Source organism: Theropithecus gelada, chromosome 1 (genome assembly GCF_003255815.1).
Source record: "Theropithecus gelada isolate Dixy chromosome 1, Tgel_1.0, whole genome shotgun sequence".
Classification (NCBI taxonomy): domain Eukaryota; kingdom Metazoa; phylum Chordata; class Mammalia; order Primates; family Cercopithecidae; genus Theropithecus; species Theropithecus gelada.
In genome coordinates this window covers 209,512,310-209,539,558 of record NC_037668.1, presented here as the reverse complement: position 1 = coordinate 209,539,558, position 27,249 = coordinate 209,512,310, and the positions used below count along the sequence as shown (strand labels likewise).

Sequence of the window (27,249 nt, the reverse complement as noted above, 5' to 3'; positions counted from 1 at the left end):
AGGCAATTAAAGAGTATGCAGCCACAAAACAGAGAAAAGTATTTTGAAAGGCATGTCCAACAGCCAACTATTACCATGTTCCTGGATTTTGTGATATTCATGGTACTTTTCAGTTTTTAAACTTTGTGATTTGTTGTGATTCCTTTTCTCACTCTGAATAAATATTTACTTTCAGATCTAAAAAAACAAAAGATAGATAAGATAGATAGATTAAAATATGTGTAATATTGCAGGGAGAAAGCAAATAATTATGGGGATAGCATATGTAAACAAATTGGATCAAAAGCAGTATAAATGTGTAATAAAGAATATGCTCAGTTGCAAGTTGGAAAATCTAACTTGGACAAAGTTGGACCAAGTGCTTCAAAGAGCAGGCAAATGTGGGGTTGTTTGATTTTAAAAGAAACATTTTTAAATTGAATTTGAAAGTGATAAGACACATATTACTTCTATGGATTTGAAATAAGGTTTTCTTATGTAATTAATTATTTTTGAACTAAGTCTGATTTTTCTTTTTTTGTTGTTGCTATTTGTTTACGTTGGCACTATTTTATCTTGGTACTACTTTTCAGATTGAATCATGTTTTCATACTTTGGCTGCCTTGTCTTCTGGTTTTCATGTGGCTTTTTCTTTTAGAACATCTTGGCTCTATCTTAGAAAGAGAGAGACCCTGGGTAGAAGAGTATGATTAAGTCTATCAATATCTTGGTTCATTCTTGCCAGATAATGGCAGGAGAAAGAGTAGGCTCTGCAACCCAAGACAGTTAATTTTGCTTTTTGTTAAAAGGTTTATTGAAAGGTCACTTAGGATGATAAGATGAAGGGAAGGTTATCTTTCAATATTAGTTATCAGTATAAGATCTCTTTTTTTCTCTAGTATTATGGACAAGTTAAGATTGATTCAATATGGGAGAAGCATTTTAAGGCACTGTCAAAGGATGCTAACTACTCTTTGAAGTGCATAGTTTGTAATCATGCAGAGAATTCTATTATTTGAACTTGAAAGTAAATTTAAAATGCAGAATTTTCACATTGTCGATGACTTTTTGATTTAGTATGATTTGCTCTAAAATTATTTGGTTAAATGCTGCATATGCAGATTGGTATTGAAATGTATACATTTTTAACAACACTCTTTGAACATAAATTATTTAAAAACAATAACATTGGTAATGGGTGTGCTTCTCTAATTTGAACAATCCCTCTTGATAATTCATCTTTTGAAAATACATTTAATGCCACAGAAAGGGTAATGTAGGAAAGCACCTAATACAATATTGCATTCAACATAGCTATTTAGAAATAGCCTATTGGCAACAAAAAATAATAGGGAATAAATTTTGACATTGGCTTTTTGCAGACATGTAGTCTTTGATACTGAATATATATACAATGTTAAATTGTTGCACGTTGTGTGTCTTCCAAAAAGCATGCTGCATATTTTTCAGTACATATGTGCTTACTGGTGTGTGTTTGTCTCCTCAGCAAGGTGTTTGGGAAACTTTGTTAGCGGCTCTAGAAGTCCTCATCAGAGCAGATCACCACCAGCAGATGTTTAATATTAAGCAGTTATTGAAAGCTCAAGTGGTTCATCACTTTCTACTGACTTGTCAGGTTTTGCAGGTACTTTTTATGTAACTTTACTTTTGGAAATATTTTCCACAGTTGTTTAATAATACTATGAACATCAAATTTTTGTGACACTTTCAATGGGACTTTTTTTTTCCCCATCTTCTCTTCTCTCCAGATGCTTTTCTTTCAATAAATAGTATAGGAGTTTTTCAGCTGCTGCATCTTACAACTTGATCATCACACTGTCATAATTCCTAACTCAATTACAAAAGTACAATTACTAAATTTCTTAGATGTTTCTTTATGTTGGGATAGAACAATAGTTTTGTAGTGCCTTGAACAGCAAGAATAGTTAATGAATTTTAACTTGTTCCATATTCTTTAAATAAAAATTTACAAATATGTATTGATTTAATAAGTATAAACTTGCTAAAGGTCTATTTTATATACTAGAATTAGCATTTTAAACTGTATCCAAAATTTTTATTGAAAAGTGACACTAATTTTATCAGTTACATTGTAATGTCTATGCTGTGGCCCTTTTAGTTAATTTTTTTCTCTGCCTTTATTGATATCATCTAGTATACCAACCAAGCAGATAAAAGGCATCAATACATATCTGCTTGGTGGGTATATTAGACAATTTTTCCAAGTTTTTTTTTAATGTCTGAGGCATCTATTAGAACTTTGTCAAGTTAGATAAGTACAGATATTCCATGAGATCAGTAATATTTTATATTTTGAGCGCCCTTGCTTCAGTGGCACTAAGGGCTTTTCATTATAGTTGGGCTAAAATTCAAAATCTGTGATAACATCTATAAGAAGTGTTAATATGAGAAGGCTTATATGATCTAGCTACCATTCTAGCTTCATCTTATGGTACTCAGCCTCCTTGGATTTCTTTCCCTTCCTTAAACAAGTGAGACTTTTTTCTGTCTCAGAGTACATGGTATTCTTTTTGCTTTAACAATTATTGATCCCATTCTTTTCATCTGGCCAGATCCTACTTATCCTCCATGTGGCAACTTAGGACTTACTTCCTGAGAGAGACCTTCCCTGCCCTTTCCATATAAATTAGTCTTTTCCCCTTTATACACTATGTACATAGTTTGTTAGTTATTTATGGAATTATGGTTGATTTCCTTCTGTAAGTCTCCTGAAAGCAAGGATATGGTTTTTGTTTTGTTTTGTTTTAAATCACACTGTAATGTCAGTACTTGACACACCTGAGCATCTGATAAGTATTTGTTAAATGAATGAATTCCAAAAACACAAAAACATTTTATTGCCTTTCTTGGCCCCTGTGGTAAATTAGACTGTTGTTGTAGGGAATAGAATATCTTGATTGATCTTTCAGGACCCTTGCTTACTGAGTGTTTTATGTATCAGTTATATATCAGTTTTCCTCAAGATTTTTTCCTTTGCGTATCCATTTTGAAATGTATTGGCCAATTTTCATTAAGTTCGTATGACAATGTGATATTCAGTCTTTGCATGTCAGAAAAGTGGCACTTACAAACTTGGAGATTTCCATATGTTTTTTCACTTTTGTATTATTTACAAAAATTCTAGAAAAAAATGTAGGTACAAATTTTTTTCCCCTCACATGTGTGGTTTTTTACCCTTGTTTGTTCAAAGAGCCCACTTATCAAATTAACAGCTATTTATTAAGCATAGCTTTATGTCAGGTATTGTGGGAAGTTTATAAAGAAATGAACTTAGTCTTTACCTTTAAGATACCTCAGAGTGTTTATGCACTTCAGGAAGATTAATAAATTGGTAGTGTATTGGATGTAAGGCAGTTTCATTTGTTTGTGAGTACAGCATAAAGAACCTGAACCCTGGTGATTAGAATGTGAGTGTTTAGGCAGGGAGCAAATATCTGAGAGATTATGAGGATAGAATTCATAGGACTTGATTCTGTTTAAATGGAGCTTCAGGAGGAGTCAAATATAACATAAAAATTTCTAGGTGGGAGACCAGAAAAACAGTAATTTTATCAGAAAAAAAAAGAAGCAAACTTGTAAGTTTTGTAGTTTTTGTATTCTACGTTTGAAATTACAGCAGGACATTCAGCAACAGTGAACTAGTAATAGTGAAGCCATCAGAATAGAGAAACACTCCAAGACAGAGAAATGTAGTGAGAGAATCAGAGGGCTGAGGTTTACACCTCAGGAGATACCTATTTTCAGGATGTGAAACAAGTAAAAGGGGCTACTGAAAGAGATATAGAAAGAGTAATTGAAAAGCTAAGAGGAAACTCAGTAAAGTGAAAACCAGAGATGGGCAGAGGGGGAAGAACATGTAGAGAAGGAGGTGATACCTTGAACCAATGATATAGAAAGTTCAGAGAAAATGTAGGCAGATAAAGGGCCATTGACTCAGAAATTCTTAATGACTTACAAGATTTCAATAGCATGGATAAAGCAAGAGCCAGATTTCAGGGACTTTGGATAGCATGTGTGGCGGATCACTGAAGGCAGTGAGAATAAATGATTATTAAAAAGTCCAGCAGCAAAAGCAAAGACAGAAACAGAATGTTCACAGAAGGTAAAGTTAAGGGATTAAAAAATAGTAAAATAGAATACCAGTGACTATTGACAGAGTCAGTGGAGAGGGCAGGATAGAAGTAACCTGGGCTGGACTTGGGAATGAATCACTGATGCTGCAACCAAGAAAGTTAAGAAGATACATGGAGTATGATTTAGAAGAAATGCAGATGGTCGTAGCAGAAATAGTTCTGAATTGGAAGTCATGAGATCTATGTTCCTGTCTTAGCTTTGCCACTTGACATCTATGAGGTCTTGGCAAAGGAGCTTTGTGTTTTCTTCTGTAGACTCAGTGTTCTCTTCTTATATCTGAGATAGTCAAACTTAATTGTTTCAGAATTAACATCTACATTTTAAGTACTCCAATTCAGTAATACACAAGAGTAAGTGAGAAGAGTAGATGTAGAGATATATATTTGGACATAGGAAGATGAAAGATAAGGAAGTTTACCTCCCATGCCCTTAATCTGAAGACCAGCTGCTACCCACTGGGGAGATGGAATTGGAGGATATAAGCAATTTATTTATATATAGCTTTATTTTTAGTAATTTCTTGGCATTTTGCAAAGTCTCATTATTCCAGACAGTAAATGGTGCAGTAGAAAGAGTTCAGAGGCCTAAGTTTGAGTTATAATTATACTACCTACATATTTTATGTGTGGTTTATACTAGTCAAATAACCACTTTGTGCCTCATATTCTAGAAATTAGGGCCTCTGAACCTCTCCTAGAGCTGTTGTGAAAAAGAGCTTCGTAAACTGGAGCATATTGTGTTAGTGTAATGAGTTTTGTCTATCAAAAGTTTTATGTCCTAATCCCATACCAATATTACTAATAGTAATAAATAGTAATAGTAGTAAAAGAAGAAGAAAAGGTAGTAGCAGTAGTAATAGTAGTGACTGTAGTTTATCACTAACATTTATATGGGGCTTACCTATGTGCAAGGCACTATTCTAAGAGTTTATGTTATTTAGTCCTCATAACAACTCTGTACAGTAGCACTAGTATCACTCACATAGACAGAGAAAGTGAAGAATGCAGATGTTAAATAACGTCCCTAAGATCACATGGCTAGTGAGTGGAGAAACCAGAATGCAAACCTAGGCAGTCTGGCTTTTGAGTCCATGCTTGTGAGAGTTGTAGTATAAGTTTGCCTCGGTTAATTAAGATAAATGGGCTAGAATTAAGTTGCCATCTGTGTTAATGAATTTTTAATAACAAGATTGCTTGAATTAGGAAATAATTTAATGAGTTGTTATGGTAATGGTAAATACGGTCAGATTAGACTAGTAAACCAACAGAATTCTACCTTAAAAAGAATATTTTGCCTAAATGAAAAATCTTAGTTAAGTTGACAGTTCTTTAAATCTAAAGAGAGTTTGATTTTTATTTTTTCAGGAACACAAAGAGGGGCAACTCACACCCATGCCCCGAGAGGTTTGTAGATCATTTGTGAAAATTATAGCAGAAGTCCTTGGATCTCCTCCAGATTTGGAATTATTGACAATTATCTTCAATTTCCTTTTAGCAGTTCACCCTCCTACTAATACTTACGTTTGTCACAATCCCACGAACTTCTACTTTTCTTTGCACATAGGTAGGTATAGTCATTTTTGTTAGATCATGTCTATTTCTACTTTTGTTTTATTCTTCCCACTTGATTCACATTTGTTTGATATTTGAATGGCCTCTGTGCTACTCTAATTACATATTGGGGTTGGGATAGGGCAGAGAGTTATAGAATGAACTAGACATGGCCTCTGCCCTCAAGGAGTCTAAATGCCAAGTAGAGAAAGGGGACATAGACTCAAATAACTACAGTAAAAAAAATATATATATATATTTGGTAAGTATCGAAGAGACACAAAAGAAGAACTAATGAGATTTCAAAGGACAGAGGGTTTCACCCGACCACTGTGGAGAGAATATTTAATGGGTTACATGGCATCTGATGTGGACACTGAAGATTTTTAGTAGAATTTGATAGGTAGATTGGAGAGTTACTGTTCCAGGTAAAGACAGTGACTTTAAAGGGAGGAAAAATGGAAAGAAAAAATAAGGACTAATGAGTTTTACCTATATATAGGGAATCTGTAAAGAAATAGTGACAAATAATGCCATAAATATAGTTTAAGACCACCATTTACTTATTTTTACCCAAAAGTCATATCAAATAGGTCCTTGAATGTAAGGCCAGAGAATTTGAACTTGTATTTTAGTTATTGGTCATTGAAAGGATTTTGTTTGTTTGTTTTCAGCAAAGGCTATGATATAAGTAAATTATTGCAGCAGGATTCAGAAATAAGGAACTAGGGGCAGTGAGCCCAATTATAGTAGTCCATGAGAGACAAGATAACAGAATCTGGGCATAGTAATAGTGGAACTGGAAAGGAGGGATAAATTGAGAAGTAGGAAGTTTAGGATGGAATGACTCTGGGGGTGTTAAGGAAAAAGGAGAATGGCTTTGATTGTATAATATATGTTGTATTTGAGGTTCCCTACAGTTATTTATAATATGATTTTCTAGTAGGCAATTGGGAATGAGGGTTACAGCATGAAGAAGGAAGGGTAGGTTATAAGGAGCGGTCCACATAGAAGTGAGGTGAAGCTCTGAGAACAGATGAGACCACTGAAGAAAAGTAGAGAGAGAGAAGGGAAGAGAAAGCTAAGGAAAGAACTGCTGGTAATATTACTAGTTGGAGGGTAAGACAAGAACGAAGAATCAGTAAAAGAGAAAGATGGAATAATCAGGTTTTTTTAAGAACCAGGGAAATGTAATGTGGTAAGAAAGAAAGCAAGAACGTACCTACAAGAAAGCTGAGTCATAAATTTACATTGTAAAACTAGTTGTATAATAGCCATTTTAAGAGATATAGTAAATGGGGCTGGGCACGGTGGCTCACACCTGTAATCCCAGCACTTTGGGAAGCCGAGACAGGCAGATCACCTGAGGTCAGGAGTTCAAGACCAGCCTGACCAACATGGCGAAACCCCATCTCTACTAAAAATACAAAAAAATTAGCCTGGCTTGGTGGCACCTGCCTGTAATCCCAGCTGCTTGGGAGGCTGAGGCAGGAGAATGGCTTGAACCCGGGAGACGAGGGTTGCAGTTAGCCAAGAGCGTGCCATTGCACTCCAGCCTGGGCGACAAGAGCAAACCTCTATCTCAAAAAACAAAAAAAAAAAAAAAAAAAAAGAAGAAAAAAGAAAAAAAAACGTAGTAAATGAATAAAATGAGCAGTAGTAAAGGTCCAAATGAAATTAGATAGCATGACTTTATGGTAGTCTCAGCACATTATAAAGATTCTGGAAGTGGGTTAGTTACAAAGATGGGTAAAATATGGCCCCCTCTCTTAAGATGCTTACAGCTTAGTTAAGGGAAAGAGCATAAAGAAATGATTATATCATGCCACATGGAAAGCACAGTGATAAGGAAGTCAACATTTTTGTTTTCTGGTAGCATAGAGCATATGAAGACTGAGGGGGATTTCCCAGAGGAGGTGTTGCCTGCCCTGAATCTTAAAGGATGAGTGGGAATCAAAGAGAAAGGCCTTCCAGGCAAAGGAAACAGCTTGACAGGGAACTAGGAGAAAGTGGTGTTGCTGAAATGTAATTTATGAAACAAGGCTGGGGAGGGGCCTAGGGACAAATAGTGGTAATTCTTGTGGACAAGAAGCTTGGATTTTATCCAAGGTGATAAGGAGGCATAGAAAGCCACTGGAAGATTTTAAGCAAGAGTTGACATTCGAGAGAGAGCGAATTCTGGTAGCTGTGAAGATTTGAGAGTGACGAGATGTTCATCAAGGATATCATTTAGAAATCTGATAGTAATCCAGTTGAGAGATGATAAAGCCTGAATTATAGCACTATAGTAGGGAAAAGAAGAGTTCAAGAAACAAAAAATAAAGTCGCGCATAGGCATGGTGGTTCATGCCTGTAATCCCAGCACTTTGAGAGGCCACGGTGGGCGGATCACTTGAGGCCAGGAGTTCAACTCCAGCCTGGTCAACATAGCGAAACCTCGTCTCTCCTTAAAAAAAAAAAAAAAAAAGAAAAAGTTAGCTGAGCGTGGTGGCACATGCCTGTAATCCTAGCCACTCGAGAGGCTGAGGCATGAGAATTGCTTGAACCAGGGAGGTGGAGGTTGCAGTGAGCAAAGATCACGCCACCACACTCCAGCCTGGGCAACAGAGCAAGGCTGTCTCAAAAAAAGAGAAAAAGTCAGCAGAACTTGGTGACTGATTTGCCATGGATAAAGGAAAGGTAGTAGTCAAGGGTGGCTCCAGGTTCCCACATGGGAACTTCCCAAAGAACAAAACAGAAGGAGTAAATTTAGGGCAAAAAGATGATTCAGATTTAGATTTGTTGCATTTGTGATTCATTTAAGAAACCAAGCAGTCGAATTTATAAGTATGAAGCTCAGAAATGATTAGTTTTTACAATTAGACACTGATGGGGATTTATAAAAATAAAAGACACAGTCCTTTCCTCAAGGAATGAACAGATGAACAGTCTCCCTTGAGAGGTGATAATAACATATAAAAAGTGAACAGTTAAATGTTAAACCATAGAAATAACTGTAAGTACAGTTGGAATTAAGAAAATAGAAGTTAATGTGGCCAGAAATAATAAACAACAGCAAAATCTGTACTAAAAAATTGTGAAGAGTACGTATTCACATATCAAATGTGCCTTAGTATAAAGTATGCCATATATTGTTCTCTTTAAACGCCTTTTTGTCAAAATTTGAATTTAATGATCTGCTTTTAAAGTTGTATTTTTGTTTTATCCTTTTTAAAAATTTTGCTCTCTCAAAAAAAATTTGGATTCTAGATGGCAAGATCTTTCAGGAGAAAGTACAGTCAATCATGTACCTGAGGCATTCCAGCAGTGGAGGAAGGTCCCTTATGAGCCCTGGATTTATGGTAATAAGCCCATCTGGTTTTACTGCTTCACCATATGAAGGTAAAAATAGCAATAATGGAAGTATAGCCTTCTCACTTTAGTTCTGAATATTCTTAGAGAATTAAATTGTACATATTTTAGAAGTGTATATACTACAACCTCATTCAGTCTAACAAGAGACACCCAGCACAGGTCCTCAAGAGAATTGAGAAAATGGATAAGGCTCATGCTATCTTGTTCTGGCATTCTCTGACCTCTCTTATCATAGTCATTTGTCTTTCATCAAGCTTCTGATTTATTTTACCATTTTCTTCAGAAGCTTTTAAAAAACTTTTATTCTCTTCTCTCTACCTAAAACCATGATTCTAGACAACTTCACTTGCCAGATAAATGGCCACCCAATACTCCAGCTTCACATTTTTTGACTCAGGGTACCCTTTCTCTACTTTGTCTTACCACTCTGCATGCATCTGTCTTGGACTTTATCATCATCAAGAGTGCTTTCAAGCACCTGTGAAACTCCAGTATCCCACTCTATTCTATCTATGTGATCTATTTTTCGATCACATGCATCACTCTGAAACATTTTCAAATACTGTACGTGGCTCCATTTTTTTTTCAGGTCGTTTGAACAGAATCTTTCTGTATCATTAGCCCTCCAGCCAACCAGAGAAACGGAATCCTTTGGGGGAGTTCTGACATGCTGAAAAAAGGCAAAGGGGATGCAGTCATCCTCTGTAACTGACAACCTCCCGTCTTTGTTTTTTGTTTTTTGTTTTTTTAAATCACACTCCAAAGTTCCCCTTATCTCGCTTTCCCTGTCCAGCCTAGGTCACATTAGCCAATAACCTCAGCAGTTATTCAGTTGGAAACTATCTCAGTTTCCTTGTCCCCTTGGCCTGTTGGTATTCTTGAACTGAAAAATGCTAACCTGGCCTCAGTCTAACCGCTGTCGTACTGCTGAAAGTTGTAGTAGAGCTTTAAATGCTGCCCTGTAATATTTAGGTATGTTCAGAATCAATACCGTCTTCTATTTCCATAGTAAGTATATTCAAGTCTTTAAGCCTGCGGTACTTTTCTGTCTTCCTAATTTACTCTTAACAGAGTCTCATCGCTACTTTATAGAAAAAAAGAATAGGTGCAGGTTTTCTAGTTGCAAACTGACCATACATCTTTTCCTTACCTGACTACCATCCTTTTCCATACTGGGACATTGCTCTTATTGTCAGTCCTAGTCTTGTCTTTAGCTTCAATCCTAATTATCAAATAGTGCGGGTGAGATAGTAATAGAGGTAGATAGAACTAGGTATGTAGGTATTAGTCTCTAGTTTTGTTTTCCTCCCAAAGTGTTTCAGTTATTCTCTAGCACTTTTTATGCCCTTTTATAATAATATTTTAAGGCTATGTTTTTATTAGTTTTTTTTCTTTTTTAAAAAAAAAACTTTTTTTTTAAATAAATGAGATAGGGTTTTGTCTTTTTGCCCAGGCTGGTCTCGAACTCTTGGGCTCAAGCGATCCACCCACCTCGGCCTCACAAAGTGCTGGGATTATAGGCTCGAGCCACTGCACCTGGCCTTTTCAAATTAGTTTTATTTGGAATTTTACAGGACATATTTGTTTTTTAAATCATCTGTGTCATTTTGAAACATTTTCAAATACAATCATACCTCCATTTTTTCCAGATCTTTTGAACAGAATCTTTTGGCAACTTTAGCTCTCTAGCCAAAATCCAGAAATAACTAGAAAAAAATTCTGAGCCATGGAGCTATTTTATTGCCACAAAGTCTATGCTCTAAAGCAGTTCACTTAATGCCTGTTTACTCTGTATTCATGGTCTCAAATTTTAACCTGCAAAAGAATCACCTGGAGAGCTTGTTGACACTGATTCCTGGGCCCCTCCCTCACAAATTCTGTATCAGTAGATCTAGGGTGGAGCCTGAGAATGTGAATTTCCAACAATCCCACAGGTGGTGTTGATGCCCATGCTACTGGTTCACAGACCACACCTTGAATGGCATGCACTTATATCCCATGCATTACAATGAGAATAATTTTTCTGGTGTCTTCCTACATAGAATATTAGAAGCAGTAAATTAGAGAGCTGTGACAAGAAAAGAAACTATTACTTCTCACTAATAGCAGCAAGAAGTGACTGCAAAAATGGAGGAGAGAGAGAACTGTCTAGGGCTGTTTAGGCAAGTAACAACAAGTACTACCATTTTTTGAGCACCTATTATGTGTTGACCTCTATGCTAGGTGCATCACAAATATAATCTCAATCTTTAAAGCAACCCTGCAAAGTAGATATTCTGAACCCTCATTTTACATTTGTAGAAACTGTAGTACAATTAAGTGATTTACCTTGGACCACCTCGCTATCATTTGAATCCAATTATATCTAGTTGCAAGGCCCACACTCTTTCCACTACATCCTGGTAACTGCTAGCCTGAGGTAAATTGAGTTTCACTTAATTCACTTAATTTCAGCACAGTAGAACCATTAATCCTAATGACTGAATCATTCAGTCAATACTGTATTTTATTAAGACAGAAAAAGACATATGTTTTGGGAATATATTAATAAAAAGTGGTTAAAATAAAAATAGCTTTGGCATTTAAGAATTTTAAGCATTAAGCCAGGTATAGGGGTGCATGCCTGTAGTCCCAGCTGCTTAGAGGCTGAGGTGGGAGGCTATCTGGAGCCCAGGAGTTAGAGGCTGCAGTAAGCTGTGATAGTGCCACTGCACTTCAGTCAGGGTAAGTTTCTTTTTTTCTTAAAAAAAGAAAAAGTAAAGAAATTTTAAGCATTAGTTACTTGTAAAATTAACCTATATGGATTTTAACAGTGCTAGATAAATGGGCTTTTGCTCTGGTTGCAATTTATAATGCAAACGAGAGGTGGTCCCACTTAATAGGTTTTTAAGTAGTATTTTTGTATCTACTCTTACCAGGAGAGAATTCCTCTAATATTATTCCACAACAGATGGCCGCCCATATGCTGCGTTCTAGAAGCCTACCAGCATTCCCTACTTCTTCACTACTAATGCAATCACAAAAACTGACTGGAAGTTTGGGTTGTAGTATTGACAGGTTACAAAATATTGCAGATACTTATGTTGCCATCCAATCAGAGAAACAAAATTCTTTGGGGAGTTCCGACACACTGAAAAAAGGCAAAGAGGATGCATTCATCAGTAGCTGTGAGTCTGCAAAAACTGTTTGTGAAATGGAAGCTGTTCTCTCAGCCCAAGTCTCTGTCAGTGATGTCCCAAAAGGAGTGCTGGGATTTCCAGTGGTCAAAGCAGATCATAAAGAGTTGGGAGCAGAACCTAGGTCAGAAGATGACAGTCCTGGGGATGAGTCCTGCCCACGCCGACCTGATCACCTGAAGGGGTTGGCCTCCTTCCAGCGAAGCCACAGCACTGTTGCAAGCCTTGGGCTAGCCTTTCCTTCACAGAATGGATCTGCAGCTGTTGGCCGTTGGCCAAGTCTTGTTGATAGAAACACTGATGACTGGGAAAACTTTGCCTATTCTCTTGGTTATGAGCCAAATTACATCCGAACTGCACGTGCTCACAGGTACTTATGTGTTTTTGTGCACTCCTTCCACCTTTATTTTACTATTCTTTAAAGACTCTCTACCCATCTGGAAATGTCTTCATTATGCCACTTCTTATAATATAACAAACAGAAAAGTTTATTTCTTTATATATGTAATAATAACAAACAGAAAGATGTATTTTTCCTTATTTTAATGCTAGATAATATTGAATTCCATATTTAACCAAAATCTAAACCATAAGTAGCATTTAAAATATGTATATATCGTGGTTTAATTCCTTACAGTTATTAAGGAAAAATTCTTCAGGACAGAGAAACGATAGGATTTCTCTAAAGCTTTGACTCATGAGAATGATTCTCTCCACTTGGTGTTCATGTGAAGGTGGGAGTGGTTTCTAGATTGGGCCTGTCCTGGGTAACATCTCACTTTATTTGAGACAAGTGACTGCTCCAGAAGGGAAGAGGAACGGGTGTCATAGGGTGGTCACTCCATTCCACTCAGGTAATTATAATGCAGGTCTTGGTGCCGAACATTGGCAGTTCTCTGGATGAAGTCAGAAGAGAGCTAAAATGGCCTCAGAAGAAATGCCGGTGTTTCCCAGGACAGGCTCACATCAGACTGCACAGGGTCCTCCACGTCATGACAGACATTGCCTAGACGTTGTATTTCTTCAGCCATTTTTCTTCTGCTACTCCAGTTTGTTCTGTCTCCAAACACTTAAGGTTCCTCTCTCACCTGGACACAGATGACCTTGCTTTGGTGATGAGATATCCCACTTATCTTTTCCTCTACTTCTGCTATCGCAGACCCATGACTTTACGTGGAGCTCAGATGCAGCAGTGCTAGAGAGCATTCCTTTATGAAAAACTCTCGTTTCACCAGGAGCTTCCAGAAGTTTCACCTGGGCTAAACCCAGCAGCATTTATTAGGATATTTAGATCGAGGTTTTATTTTCACACTTGATTCTTGAGAGGATATTCTGTAATGCTAGATTCTTCCCCTGTACCAATATTTGCCTCTCTGCTCTGTGACTGAACTGGGTTTTTCTGACATGCCTATACTCCTAATAAAACTGTTTCTTCCCTGGTGGAAAAAACATTTCCAATAGCATCTCAAGTAGCAATGTCCAGTGAAACTTTCTCCAGTGATGGACATGTTGTATTCATGCTGTCTAATACAGTCGGTGCTAGCCACACATGCCTATTGAGCACTTGAAATGTGGCTGATGCAACTGAGGGACTGAATTTTTAGTTTAACTTTAAATAAATAGCATAAGTAACAGTGACTACTGTATTAGACATCAGAGATGTAGAATCGAATAGTGTTAGTAGACTATATGGCCAAAAAAATCAATGATAAAAAGTGATGGTAAATTTGTTAATGACAGTTAAATTAGGAAACATTTCTTAAACATTATGAACATTTGTTTCACCTGTCAAAGAATGCTACTACTTGTCACAGTTCCTGAGGTAATCATCATGTACTTTTCTCATCATGTTAGTAAGACTTTTTTGGTCTCTATTTTAGTGTAACTGAAGACTGTTTGGTACCTATATGCTGTGGATTATATGAACTCCTAAGTGGGGTTCTTCTTATCCTGCCTGATGTTATGCTTGAAGATGTGATGGACAAGCTTATTCAAGCAGATACACTTTTGGTCCTCATTAACCACCCGTCACCAGCTATACAACAAGGTGTTATTAAAGTAAGGGCAAATACTGGATATGTTATTTTAATTCAGAAAAATAAAGATGTATGTAATTTAAAATTTTGAGTATATACATTAAAGTAGACCTGAATCTTTCTTTTATATTTTAGAATAATGAACTAATATAGTTTGTTACTTATTACATTGTTTTTTAATTTTTTTATTTTGATAGCTTTAGGGATATAGGGGTTTTTGGTTACATGGTCATATTTTTGCATCATCCAGTTTTAAGTCCCTCTCCATATATTGGTTCATATCAGTACGTTTTTTAAATCTACCAATAAATCCCCATATCTGAACACTTAGTAAATCTGTTTTGTTAAAAATTACAAGGAACACATGGTTCATTGGAAATCTCTTCTTCAGTGTACTATCAAATTTTAGACATTTACTTCAGGTCTCAGCTTAGATGACACCTTTTCAAAAGACCTTCCCTGTTTATCTTATCAAAATCACTTCCCTCTGATCTTACTGTTTATTCTATCATAGCATCCTATTTATGTCTTGTAATTATCTTTTTAATCTGTGTGCTTGTTTTTTAAATTTCTCACAAATATAAACAACCCATGAGAGAATCATTAAGATCTCCAAGATAGAGTCATCATTAGCATTCTGCAGTAGCCAGAGACAAATTCATTTTTGCTTTGCTGTGGTGATGGCATTTTTTTAAGCTTTCTATGTTCTTCTGTACATATGCACTTAATAATTTACAAATGCAGTTGTGTTACACTGATTTGTATACCTTAATTTTAATGCATTGTCTAAATTGACTTAAAGTTTTTCTTTAGCTATTAGATGCATATTTTGCTAGAGCATCTAAGGGACAAAAGGATAAATTTCTGAAGAATCGTGGATTTTCCTTGCTAGCCAACCAGTTGTATCTTCATCGAGGAACTCAAGAATTGTTAGAATGCTTCATTGAAATGTTCTTTGGTCGACATATTGGCCTTGATGAAGAGTAAGTATGTTCTTCCCTCCACTATAATTGGGAATCTTGTCTTTTTTTTTTTTTCTCGGCCTGTTGCCCAGGGTGGAGTGCAGTGGTGCAATCTCAGCTCACTGCAACCTCCGCCTCACGAGTTCAAGTGATTCTCCTGCCTCAGCCTCCCAAGTAGCTGGGATTACAGGCACGCACCACCACGCCCAGCTAATTGTTTGTATCTTTAGTAGAGGCAGGTTTTCACCATGTTGACCAGGCTGTTCTCAAATTCCTGACCTCATGATCTGCCTGCCTCAGCCTCCCAAAGTGCTGGGATTACAGGTGTGAGATTACAGGCGTGAGCCGTTATGCCCAGCTTTTTTTTTTTTTTTTTTTTTTTGGAGACAGTGTCTCACTCTGTCCCCCAGGCTGGAGTGTGGAGAGACACAGTCATGCCTCAGCTCATTGCAGCCTTGAACCCCTAGATTCAAAGGGATCCTCCTACCTCAGCCTCTCGAGTAGCTAGGATTACAGGCATGCACCACCACACTTGGCTAATTTTTTTTTACTTTTAGTGGAGATAGGTCTTGCTGTGTTTCCCATGCTGGTCTCTAACTCCTGACCTCAAGCCATCCTCCTGCCTTGGCCTCCCAGAGTGCTGGGATTATAGGTGTGGGCCAATGCACCCAGCAAGATCTTTTGTCTTAAATGTAAAATTTAGTGAACTCACTCTTAACAAAATCTTTTAGTCACCTTTAGAAAAAAAATCTGCTAAAAGTAATTTTCCAGGTAAATCAATGTATTATTTGCCATATGATATTCTTTCTAATATAACTTCATCCTTCATAGTTCATTCACTAGTTAGAAACTAGAAACAAATAAAAGCTGCATCAGATGAAAGTGATAGCTAAGATTTGGCATATAGTATTAACATGAGGAGATTAACTGAAAAGACAGGTGAGGCTGGACACGGTGGCTCTTGCCTGTAATCCCAGCACTTTGGGAGGCAGAGGCGGGTGGATCACCTGAGGTCAGGAGTTCAAGACCAGCCTAAAATACACTAAAAATACAAAACTTATTTTGTCTGCACTAAAAATACACTAAAAATACAAAATTAGCCAGGCACGGTGGCACATTCATGTAATCCCATCTACTTGGGAGGCTGAGGCAGGAGAATCGCTTGAACCCGGGAGGCGGAGGTTACAGTGAGCCAAGATTGCACAATTGCACTTCAGCCTGGGCAACAAGAGTGAAACTCTGTCTCAAAAAAAAAAAAAAAAAAAAAAGAAAAGAAAAAACGAAAGATAGCTGGTGTATTCTCAGTGACAGATTACATAAAGGATCCATATAGGAACTCATTACTCTCCTCAGAGCTTTCAGGTTATCTGGGAGAGGAGTAAATCCCTCACCTAGAATTCCTGGATACACTGATTATTGAGTTTTGACCCTAGTAGAATGCTGATGGATTAGCAAATAAGTGTAAAAATAAAAGAATATTTTTCTCCCAAACCAAAAGTTTGGCAGAAATTGAGTTGTAATTTCTGCTTGTGATAGAATAGAGAGAAATGTGTGTCTCTTTATTGTGATAGACAAATTCAGACCTTAAAGAATTCACTAAATTATTATTATAGTTTCAATGCTACTTTTCATTTATATACAACTTTTGACTTTCACGAAACAGTTCTGCATTACCTTATTTGATTCTCACAATAGCCTTGAGAAGAAAAGAGGACATATATCACCACATATTTTTGACAGATAAGGAAAATGAGGCACAAAATACTTAGCTAATTTCATTCCATCCCAGAGGCAAGTTGTATTGGGATAAGAACTCAAGAATCATTCCCTTTTGCTAGACTTCTTTTTACTAGTTCACTGTCTCTCAAATACTATGTAAAATAATAATAATAATTTTCCTGTGCAGTTTCCAAACTGCTTTGGAAAACTGTTTCCAAAACAGTTTCTTTGGACATAAGGGGCTCATGGATAAATTAAAATAAATCAGTTAAAACCATAAAATTGCATGCATATTTCACGTGAATGTTTGTGTATTTATCTTGGGATGGACTTCTAGCAACAACTTTTACCCTATTATTGAAGGGACTTTATAATCTTAACAACAGGTTAAGAATCCTTACTCCCTCAATTTTTTTTTTATGACTTCAAAATCAAGTTAACAAAATGACCCATAGTTGCTATCATATTTACTTGTTTTGTGACTAATTGTTTCTAACATGCTCTTAACTGTATTATTTATTATAGATTTGATCTGGAAGATGTGAGAAATACGGGACTGTTTCAGAAGTGGTCTGTCATTCCTATTCTAGGACTAATCGAGACCTCTCTGTATGACAATATACTCTTGCATAATGCTCTTTTACTTCTTCTCCAAATTTTAAACTCCTGTTCTAAGGTAGCAGATATGTTGCTGGATAATGGTCTACTCTATGTGTTATGTAATACAGTAGCAGCCCTGAATGGATTAGAAAAGAAGTAAGTTTAAAATTATTATTTAAAATTACATCTGATAAATACTTTAGAACAGGAAAACTTCAGTATTAGTGTACTTTAATACACGAGTTTACCTATGTAAGAAGCCTTCCTGTGTACCTCTGAACCTAAAATAAAAGTAAAAAATAATAATAATAACAGAAAGAAAGAAAAAAAAAAAAGCAAGAAATTGTATTTACTGAATGTCCCTGTATGCTACTTTATTAACTGGCCCGAGTTAGTTTCCACCCCTTGCTTGATTTGGAAAACCCAGATGGAGAGAAGCATTATAGGCCTAATATCATACATTGAGGTAGATTATCAGGATTAAGATTGAAGACCAAAAGTAACTAATTCATATTTATTGGGTATTTATAAGTGATTAATATAAATGCAAATCTATTACCTCTTTTAGTCCTAAAGATAACTCTAATTTATACAAGTGAGATTCAGAGAGGTTAATTAATTTAGTCAAATTCACCTTCTCTGAAAAGCCTTTGCAGAATGTTCCTGTTCATACCCACACAATCTTCATCCTTAGTGTGGACTAGAAACCTGTCTGTGTGTTCTTATAGTATCTTGTATTAATCTCTAGTGTTGCACTTACAACCATTTACTATTTATAGTGATCTGTTTACTTGTCCGGTTTTCTGAAAAACTGTATTTTTGACAGGTGTCAAAGTGTATCTTATTTCTATTTCTAGCATACACACTACATATTACTTGCCATAGAATAAGTGTGAATAAATATCAAATGACTGCATGAATGAGTGCAAGCTGGTCAAACAGGAATTTAAACCTTTTAAATTGGTTAGCTGTGTTAAATTATTTGTTCTTTTTCTTATAAATGTTCTGTTTTCTTCTTGTGTTGTTATCTTTAGCATTCCCGTCAGTGAATATAAATTGCTTGCGTGTGATATACAGCAACTTTTCATAGCAGTTACAATTCATGCTTGCAGTTCCTCGGGCTCACAATATTTTAGGGTTATTGAAGACCTTATTGTAATGCTTGGATATCTTCAAAATAGCAAAAACAAGAGGACACAAAGTAAGATTTAATTTTTACGAATTTGGGGAGGGAGTTGTATAATAGACAAAACTGTTATTTGAGTACAATCTCTTTCTTCTTAGAAACTCTTTTACTAAAAGTTTAACATTAATTTTGTGATAATATGTATCAGTTAAAAAGAAGCCTAAAAAGGCTTGAAAAAGTGGCAAAAATAGAAAAAGTGATTCTACCGTGTAGTTAGTAGTTGGCAATACATAATTGAAAGATGTCACTGATTTTTCTTACCAAGTAGAATTTAAAAGCATATGTTGCATAGTAATACCCTTTTGTTTTCTTTAATGGTAATTATTAAAGTGAATATGAAACAAAAAGTATGATAATTGCTGGTTAAACTTTTGCCTTATATAGAAAAAAACCCTCTTCTTTGAAACAATTTTTAAAATGAAATAAATTTGTGAGCTAATATTTTTCCATTGAAGGTTTTTTAGTGACCATTTGTAAATTTGCTTTAAAATTGCCTTTAACAAGAATTTTAAAATGTCTACGACTATCACCCCCATGCTGACCAAAATTTTAAAATTTATATCTAACAAAACATTATTGTCATGATACATAAAATCAGTTCAATTAAAAAATTAATAACCACATAGCTTGAAAACATTCTAGTATCTTCTGTTTTTAGATATGGCTGTTGCACTACAGCTTAGAGTTCTCCAGGCTGCTATGGAATTTATAAGGACCACCGCAAATCATGACTCTGAAAACCTCACAGATTCACTCCAGTCACCTTCTGCTCCCCATCATGCAATAGTTCAAAAGCGGAAAAGCATTGCTGGCGAGTATTGAAATCATATTTTAATAACCATAAATTGAGGCTAGCTTGACTTTCCTATGTTCTTATGCAATTCACATTTTTAAAATATTTCTTGTTTTACATAAAATTTAAGAAAGATTTTTTCCTGGAGGAAACTATTCTACTGCTTACTTTTAGTGCTTTTCTCATCCAGTTATTTCTTGAGCACCTGCCTACCATGTGCTGAGCATTGTGCTAAAATATTGGAGATACAATGATGAAAAAAAAACAGACACAGATTCTGCCCCTGCAGAGATTGTAAAATAGTAGGGAAATGTAGAGGGTAGGAATAGAGATTATAACAGGGCAATCTACATCAGGAGTTAGGGAAGTCTCTGAGAAAGTGGGATTTCAATATAGATGTAAAGGATGAGAAAGGAGTTAGCAAGGTGGAGAGTCAGAAAAAGAGTATTACAGGCAGAATGGATGGCTTATGTGAAGCTTCCAAGGCAGGGAAAAGCTGAGCTTGTTCAGAGAAATAAAGCCATTTAGCTAGAATGTGTCACTTGATAAGACTGGGACACCAGAAGAGGCTGTACAGTATGGTATGGGCCAAAGTCATTTTTTAATCATGCAGGCCTTGTTAAGGAGCTTAGATTTTATCCTAATGGGAAGTCATCAAAGATTTTAAGTAGGTGTCATACTATAAACAGCTTTCTGTTTTATAAAGATCACTGTGTCTTCTGTGTGGAAAGTGGGTTAGGGGAGAGGAAGAAAAGAGAGGTAGTGGGGAGTCCAGGTAGGAGGTTATTACAGTAGTCAGGGCAGATGATGGTGGCTTGCACATGGTTAAAATGCACATGATGTCAGGGCTTGGTATACATTAGTACATGTCATCAAATAATAAACATTAATATTGTTAGGCTTCCTTATTTTTTCTACAAAATCTGCTATGACCTTTATCTGAATACAACCCAGAAAGATAACATGAACACCACATACACAGGATATACACTCATACGTATATATACATAGTGGATAAATATGCATATGCACATGCACATACACACACCATCTCCAAACAGAGTATTTGGTAAATTGTTTGAAGTTTAATCAGTCTTACTGTCTCAAATTCACTTAAGTTCAAATCTTTCTTTCACCTGTGTTAAGCTACTTCTGTGTTCAATGCTATGCAAAAATTTTAAACCATGTGAAAAACTCACTTGTAAAGAAAAGCTTTCAAGTACACATTGTTTTGCAGTAGTATGTTTAAATGATGCTAAATCAAACTTATATAAATAAAACTTCTAAAACATCTATGTAACTAAACCTACTGCCCAGCTACATTATTCCTTATTTAATATCTGAATGCACTCTCTTCTTGAGCTGCCCTTCCAGTTGTACATCTCTTTTGCCCTGAGTAGAAATAGATTCTTTATCAGTTCTAGCATTAATGCTCAGCTTCCTACATGCCAAAACATGATTGCTGGACACCTTTCCTTTGCAGGACTCCTTATATAGTCAGTGACTGCTTAGATGGAATTCGCCCTCTATTGATATCAGAAAGTGTACCTTTGCTACCCCTGCTGTTTCTTTCGTATTGATACTTCTCATTTTCATATCTGTTCCTCCTCTGCTTCCATCCCTAGATCTCTGGTTTTAGTTAATTATCACTTTGTGCCTGGGCTAACGCAATAGTCCTCTTGCTATTTCCCGTTTGGTCAATGATTTCTCTAGGAGTCTTTAATCTCTTTAGATACTAGCATTTTTGTCACCTTGAGCCTTAGAGCCCTACATAGCTTCAAGTTTGTTATCTTTTTTTTTTTTTTTTTTTTTTTAGTTTGAGTCATTTTAAAACAGATAATGAACTTTTAGTCTTTTCACTAGATGGCTCTCCTTTTTTCTGACTTCTTAGCTTCTTATTATACTTGGCCTTGTGTTTTTTGCTCTAAGTAAATGTGATTGCTGTGAGCTGTAGGAGACTTACAGAATCCTACAAGTTTTTAGCTTAATAAAAGACCTTAAAAGTCATCCAGTCCAGCTTCTTCATCTTAAGACCCACTGCATCCTAGAACTAGGGACTGCTGGCACATGCACCCCTATACTCACCCCTTTGTGTCCTACACCACATCTACTCATTCCAGGTCTGTCATATCTCTTAGGAACCATCTCTCTCTCTCTGAAGTCTCTCTCAAGAATCCTCCCTGTTTTAAATACTGCCCTTATTTAAATTCTATCTTTGTGAATCTAGTTTGCAAAATACTACTTTATATGTGTTCGGTTGTTGCTTTGTAATTGTTTCTAAGTTGTTTTTTTACATATATGCTTAGGGAAGATTGTGCTTTTTGTTTCTTCACTATTACTTAAAAGTATCATTGAAAGTATATTGGCTTTGTATGCTACAGGTACAAAAACTGCAGAATACTAAGGCTCTTCTGTTTCTGAGCAGTGTGGTTACAAAAACTAATTCAAGGCCATTTGTCCATGATACTAAAGTGACATAGAGGGATTTCTATTTCTGTCATGTCTATCAATTAGGTAATGAATTGTTCCTTCAAAGACTTAAGCTGTTCTCTTTACTGATAAATGTTTAGGTGTGGTGGGAGGGATTCCTAAATAGATTCATTTAGCATTTGTTGAAAACTACTGAGATGAGTGACACCTCCAACCCCACTGCCACCCTCTCCTCCTTCAGCAGAAGTTGTGGGAATTGCCAGCAGCTGCAGCTTCCACTGTGGCCACACACCAGACTCTGATAATAGACACATTTACTCAAACCTTGAACCCCAGGATATCCATGACTTGGGACCAAAGTTTCTTCAGCAATACTCTCATTACATCTAGACCTTAAGTTCTTGCGTTGCTAACGGAGTTAGACACTATTTTATTGTCAGATTAATCTTCTTACAACCTCACTCAGGTTTACCATTCTTCTGCTCAGCAACTCTGAGTTGCCTGCCACCCCAGTGAGCAAAGCTCTGATTCCTTAGCCTCTATATCTGTTTTTGGTCTAGTTATCTGTATCTATACATACCTTTATATGTAATTTTACCTAAATGGTATCATGCTCTACCTACTGTTTATAAATTGATTTCTATTTCTAGTCATTTATTATAGATATTTTTCCATGTTAAGAAACATAAATATTCTTTTATTTTTAATGATTGCAAAATAATCTGTTATTTTGATGTGGATAATCTAACTTTTATAAATATACAAAGGTTTTTTTGCTTGATTTTTGCTAGTATAAATAAGGTAGCAATATATACTTTTAAATGTATTTTTTTACTTGTCTGCTTATTAATATGAAAAACTTTACACATCACTCTTAATGCATGAAGGTAGAAGTAGTCAGCATCAGGATATTATTTAGAATGCTAGACATATATTTAATTGTCATACACTCACATACACACACAGTTATATTAGTAATTCACATACAAATGAACTTTATATTTCAACCAATAATAATATTAACCATTAAAAGTATTTTATTATTTGTGAGAATTAGACAGGCATTACATTTTACATTCATTATTTTATTTTATCAACAAAATGACTCTTTCTTTATCCGTTTATTCAACCATCAAACATCAAATATTTCTTGAGTACCAACCATGTACCAGTTACTATATTACTTGTCTTCATGGAACTTGTACTGGGGGAAATGATGAATAAGCATATAAACAAATATATTTAACACAGTGTCAGATAGTGATAAATATCCACCTGTGAAGTAAGCTCTGTTTTCTTTCTAATCTGCATCTTATGTATGAGAAAACTGAGGTTTAGAAAGAAATGTGCTTAAGGCCACACTAGCTCTGTGTGGCTTCACAGCAGGAGTGCTGAAATACCCTCCCACTTTTTCTAGTATTAATACATAGTATTAAAAAAGACCTACTTAACATTTCCTTATTCAGTGTAGTGTCATACCTCTGAATTACAATCATCAGCTGCACATACAGCATGAAAGCTGTCAGATGTACACATTAGGAAGAATCTGCTTAAACTCAGTATATTGTTTGACAGTATAACTCTTGAATATATACAGGATATGAATTTTTGTATTTTTTTTTGCCTCAAAAGTGACTGTCTACCAAAATATATTAACTGATTAAGAATACTAATTACCCAAAATAGTAAGCAATCTAAAATAGTATTAAAATATTTAAATAGCTTACAGGATAAGTCATTAAAACCTGTTATAATTTAGTCATATGTAATTTTTATAGAGGTTATTTATAGAAATTGATATATGTTTTCATAATTTAAAACAAAGGTTCAATTCCAATGAAGGGTTCTATTATTCCTCATCTACCAAGACATCATTTTGGTTCCTATGGTCAACTTCCGATGCCCTTCTCCTTCAGTTCATTAAATCAAGACTCATCCCCCCAGTTTTCTCCTGGATGCACTACCTGTGTTGTACCTCCTGGAGCAGGTGCAGTAATGGCGCAGGAATGCCACTCCTCTATGTTCGGTCTGAGGAAACCTTTCTCAGGAAATGCCTTTGTAGCATTGAATTCCAAATGATGCATGTGTTCTAAATCATTTTAATAACAAATCACTGGAATTATATTCACCTTTCTGATCTCTTCACTGTCATTGACTGATTTCTACTTTGTCACTGTATACAATTTTTAAAACTATGAAATTCAACAACAGTAATTATCCAGAAATAGTAATATTCTTACTAAAAAATGATGTGCATTAAAACTTGATTTTGGAATACAAAGAAGTGAAACAGTATTTGAAACTATTTTATCAAAATGTTCTAAACTAGTTAAGCCCGTTTAATACTTTTTAACTCGAACTTTGCCAAATGACATCTGTTTTACTAAGCTATGTCACTAGCTTCAACATTGTTATTTAGGACTTTGAAACCAAAAGTACTGTTGCACTTCTTGAAAGAGGGAGAAACATCATTTTCTCTTAATCACTCTCTCCTTTGTATAAATTGACTTTGTAGTAAATAAGGTTGTTTTCACGGTCTGGTAATCAAAAAGTTTCAGCAAAAATAGTTTCCTTGATCCTTATTAACACTGGCATTTGATGTTTTAATTTATATACTTTTGAAGGTCCTCGAAAATTTCCGCTTGCTCAAACTGAATCGCTTCTGATGAAAATGCGTTCAGTGGCAAATGATGAGCTTCATGTGATGATGCAACGGAGAATGAGCCAGGAGAACCCTAGCCAGGCAACTGAAACGGAACTTGCACAGAGACTACAGAGGCTCACCGTTTTAGCAGTCAACAGGATTATTTATCAAGGTAAGACTATAGGATTAGTTTGTTTTCTTCAGCTTTTAAAATGAAAGAGAAGTAATCTAAGAGGAAACTGGTTAGTTTTCAGATGTTTAAGCAACATTATTTTTCAGTTCTTAACATCCATATTATTAAGAGTTTCTTATTTGGAACTGGTAAGTCTTAAATAAAAGTCCACTTTCAATGTGTTCAATGCTAGCCCAGATTGACCAGTTTAAAACCATATGGCACTTCCAGTATGATCTTTTGAGATCGTTGTAGATTCACATGCAGTTAAGAGATAATACAGAGAGAGACCCTGTATACCCTTTACCCAGTTTCCCTCAATGAATCTTGCAGAACTGCCATTCTGACAGATGTGTAGTGATATCTCATTGTGGTTTTAATTTGCATTTCCATATTGGCTAATGAATATATATGTACATACTTAAATTGTAATACTTAGAGCAGCCACTAAAAAAAGCTATTCAAAGAAATACACTCCAAAACACTATAAATAATGTTCTCACCACACACCCAAAAAAATGGTAACTATGTGAGGTGGTAGATATGTTAGCTAGCTTCATTATGGTGATTATTTGACAATGTATTCATATATCAAAACATCTTAATTATATACAATTTCTGTTTGTCAATTATATTACAATAAAGCTGAAAATTGTTTTTAAAAAAACACTATAGATAAGTCAAAATGGAATTCTAAAAAAATGTTCAGGTAACCCCAGGAAGACAGGAAAAAGAAAACAGTAATTGTTAATCACTAGAAAAACATGATAAACTCAAGTTTTTTTTTCTTTTTTTAGTTTTTTTTACTTTTCTTTCTCTCTCTCTTTTTTTTTTCTTTTTTCTTGAGATGGGTTCTCACTGTCACCGAGGCTAGATTGCAGTGGTATGATCTCAGCTCACTGCAACCTCTACCTCCTGGGCTCAAGCAATCCTCCCATCTCAGCCTCCTAAGTAGCTGGGACTTCAGGTGTGTACCCCATGCCCGGCTAATTTTTGTATTTTTTTGTAGAGATGGGGTTCCACCATGTCGCCCAGGCTGATCTCAAACTCCTTGACTCAGGTGATCGATCTGTCTGCCTTCACCTCCCACAGTGCTGGGATTACAGGCGTGAGCCATTGTCCCCAGCTTTTTTTTTTTTTAACTTTTCTAATGTACATTCTGTGCAACAGACTCCCAGACTAAACTCTTGAACCATGATTATTACATATACAGCATGTAAATGGATAGCACATGCAGAGAAACAGCTCTGTAGATCCACTCCTGTAAATATGACATGGTCTTTATGTTCGATTTGTATAATAATCTCATGGTTTGAATCATTTTGCAGTTTAACTTACCTTCATTAGCCAATAAATATTTAATTTGGAATTGTATGACATGCATTTTGAAATTTCTGTTATTTTACATGAATTCACTTTCTACTAGAGTGTATCTACTACATCTAATACACCTGATAAACTTTTAAATTGTGATAACTGAATTAGTAATTAAAAACAATATTTTTACCAGTATTATTACTATTTATAATGGCTAGATAGTAGTGATATGACTAACCTTGTATTCTTTTTTTCAATTCAAAGAGTTTAATTCAGACATTATTGACATTTTGAGAACTCCAGAAAATGTAACTCAAAGCAAGACCTCAGTTTTCCAGACTGAAATTTCTGAGGAAAATATGCATCATGAACAGTCTTCTGTTTTCAATCCATTTCAGAAAGAAATTTTTACATATCTGGTAGAAGGATTCAAAGTATCTATTGTAAGTAAATTAATTACATGTGAAACGTTCATTCACACAAAGGAAATAGAGGTTTTATGTTGACTGCATTATACGTTTTCACAATCGTATTTCTTTGTGCTCTTTCAGAGAGCTTTTTAAAACTCGGACAACTTGAATTTTTAATTAGAGAACAATATATATTGCTAATTCACCCTTTCCAAAATGACTCCACTCATGCAGCATTACTTTTTAAGCCTGTAACCCTAGAAGCTATTTTCTAGTGTTGTAGTTTAGTAAGATCAGCATCAGAAAAGAGTAGATCGTCGTCATTGATGACTACTATGAGAGTTTACATTAATTGTTTTTACAGGACTGTATTTATGGCTCCTTACTCTCAGTTTTCTGAATTATTATGAATTTTAGATCTTGGCCTAAGTGTATCTAACACCTTTAAAATTACGTAGAGAATACTGATAAGTGTCACGGTTCATTTATCATCATCTCACTTGGGTTTCTGTGGGTCACTTACAGTTGACACAATGGAACAAGTTGGTCAGTTTACTACATAGATAGCAAAAGCCAATCTAATTCTAGCAGCACTCATAAATCATGACATGCCAGTCTCTAAATCTAAACTAGATTTTGGTGTTTTAGCTCTGAACAGCAAAACCAAGTGCAGATTCGCTCACAGAGTCCTTAGGACTAGACGTAATTAGAGAGGAGCTGTTTCTAAAACTCAGAATGAATTCTG

The 27,249-nt window shown here is 35.5% G+C and overlaps 1 protein-coding gene across 1 annotated transcript in view; it reads left to right on the top strand.

The window, feature by feature from the left end:
• Positions 1 to 27,249, top strand: part of LYST (lysosomal trafficking regulator) — a 216,845-nt gene that overhangs the window by 113,463 nt on the left and 76,133 nt on the right. The window contains exons 20-30 of the mRNA XM_025402839.1: positions 1,487 to 1,624; positions 5,520 to 5,718; positions 8,955 to 9,086; positions 11,978 to 12,605; positions 14,116 to 14,293; positions 15,085 to 15,254; positions 17,478 to 17,708; positions 18,587 to 18,753; positions 19,397 to 19,549; positions 24,586 to 24,777; positions 26,359 to 26,537. Coding sequence (XP_025258624.1) covers positions 1,487 to 1,624; positions 5,520 to 5,718; positions 8,955 to 9,086; positions 11,978 to 12,605; positions 14,116 to 14,293; positions 15,085 to 15,254; positions 17,478 to 17,708; positions 18,587 to 18,753; positions 19,397 to 19,549; positions 24,586 to 24,777; positions 26,359 to 26,537 — 2,367 coding nt within the window. The remainder of the gene's footprint in view (positions 1 to 1,486; positions 1,625 to 5,519; positions 5,719 to 8,954; positions 9,087 to 11,977; positions 12,606 to 14,115; positions 14,294 to 15,084; positions 15,255 to 17,477; positions 17,709 to 18,586; positions 18,754 to 19,396; positions 19,550 to 24,585; positions 24,778 to 26,358; positions 26,538 to 27,249) is intronic.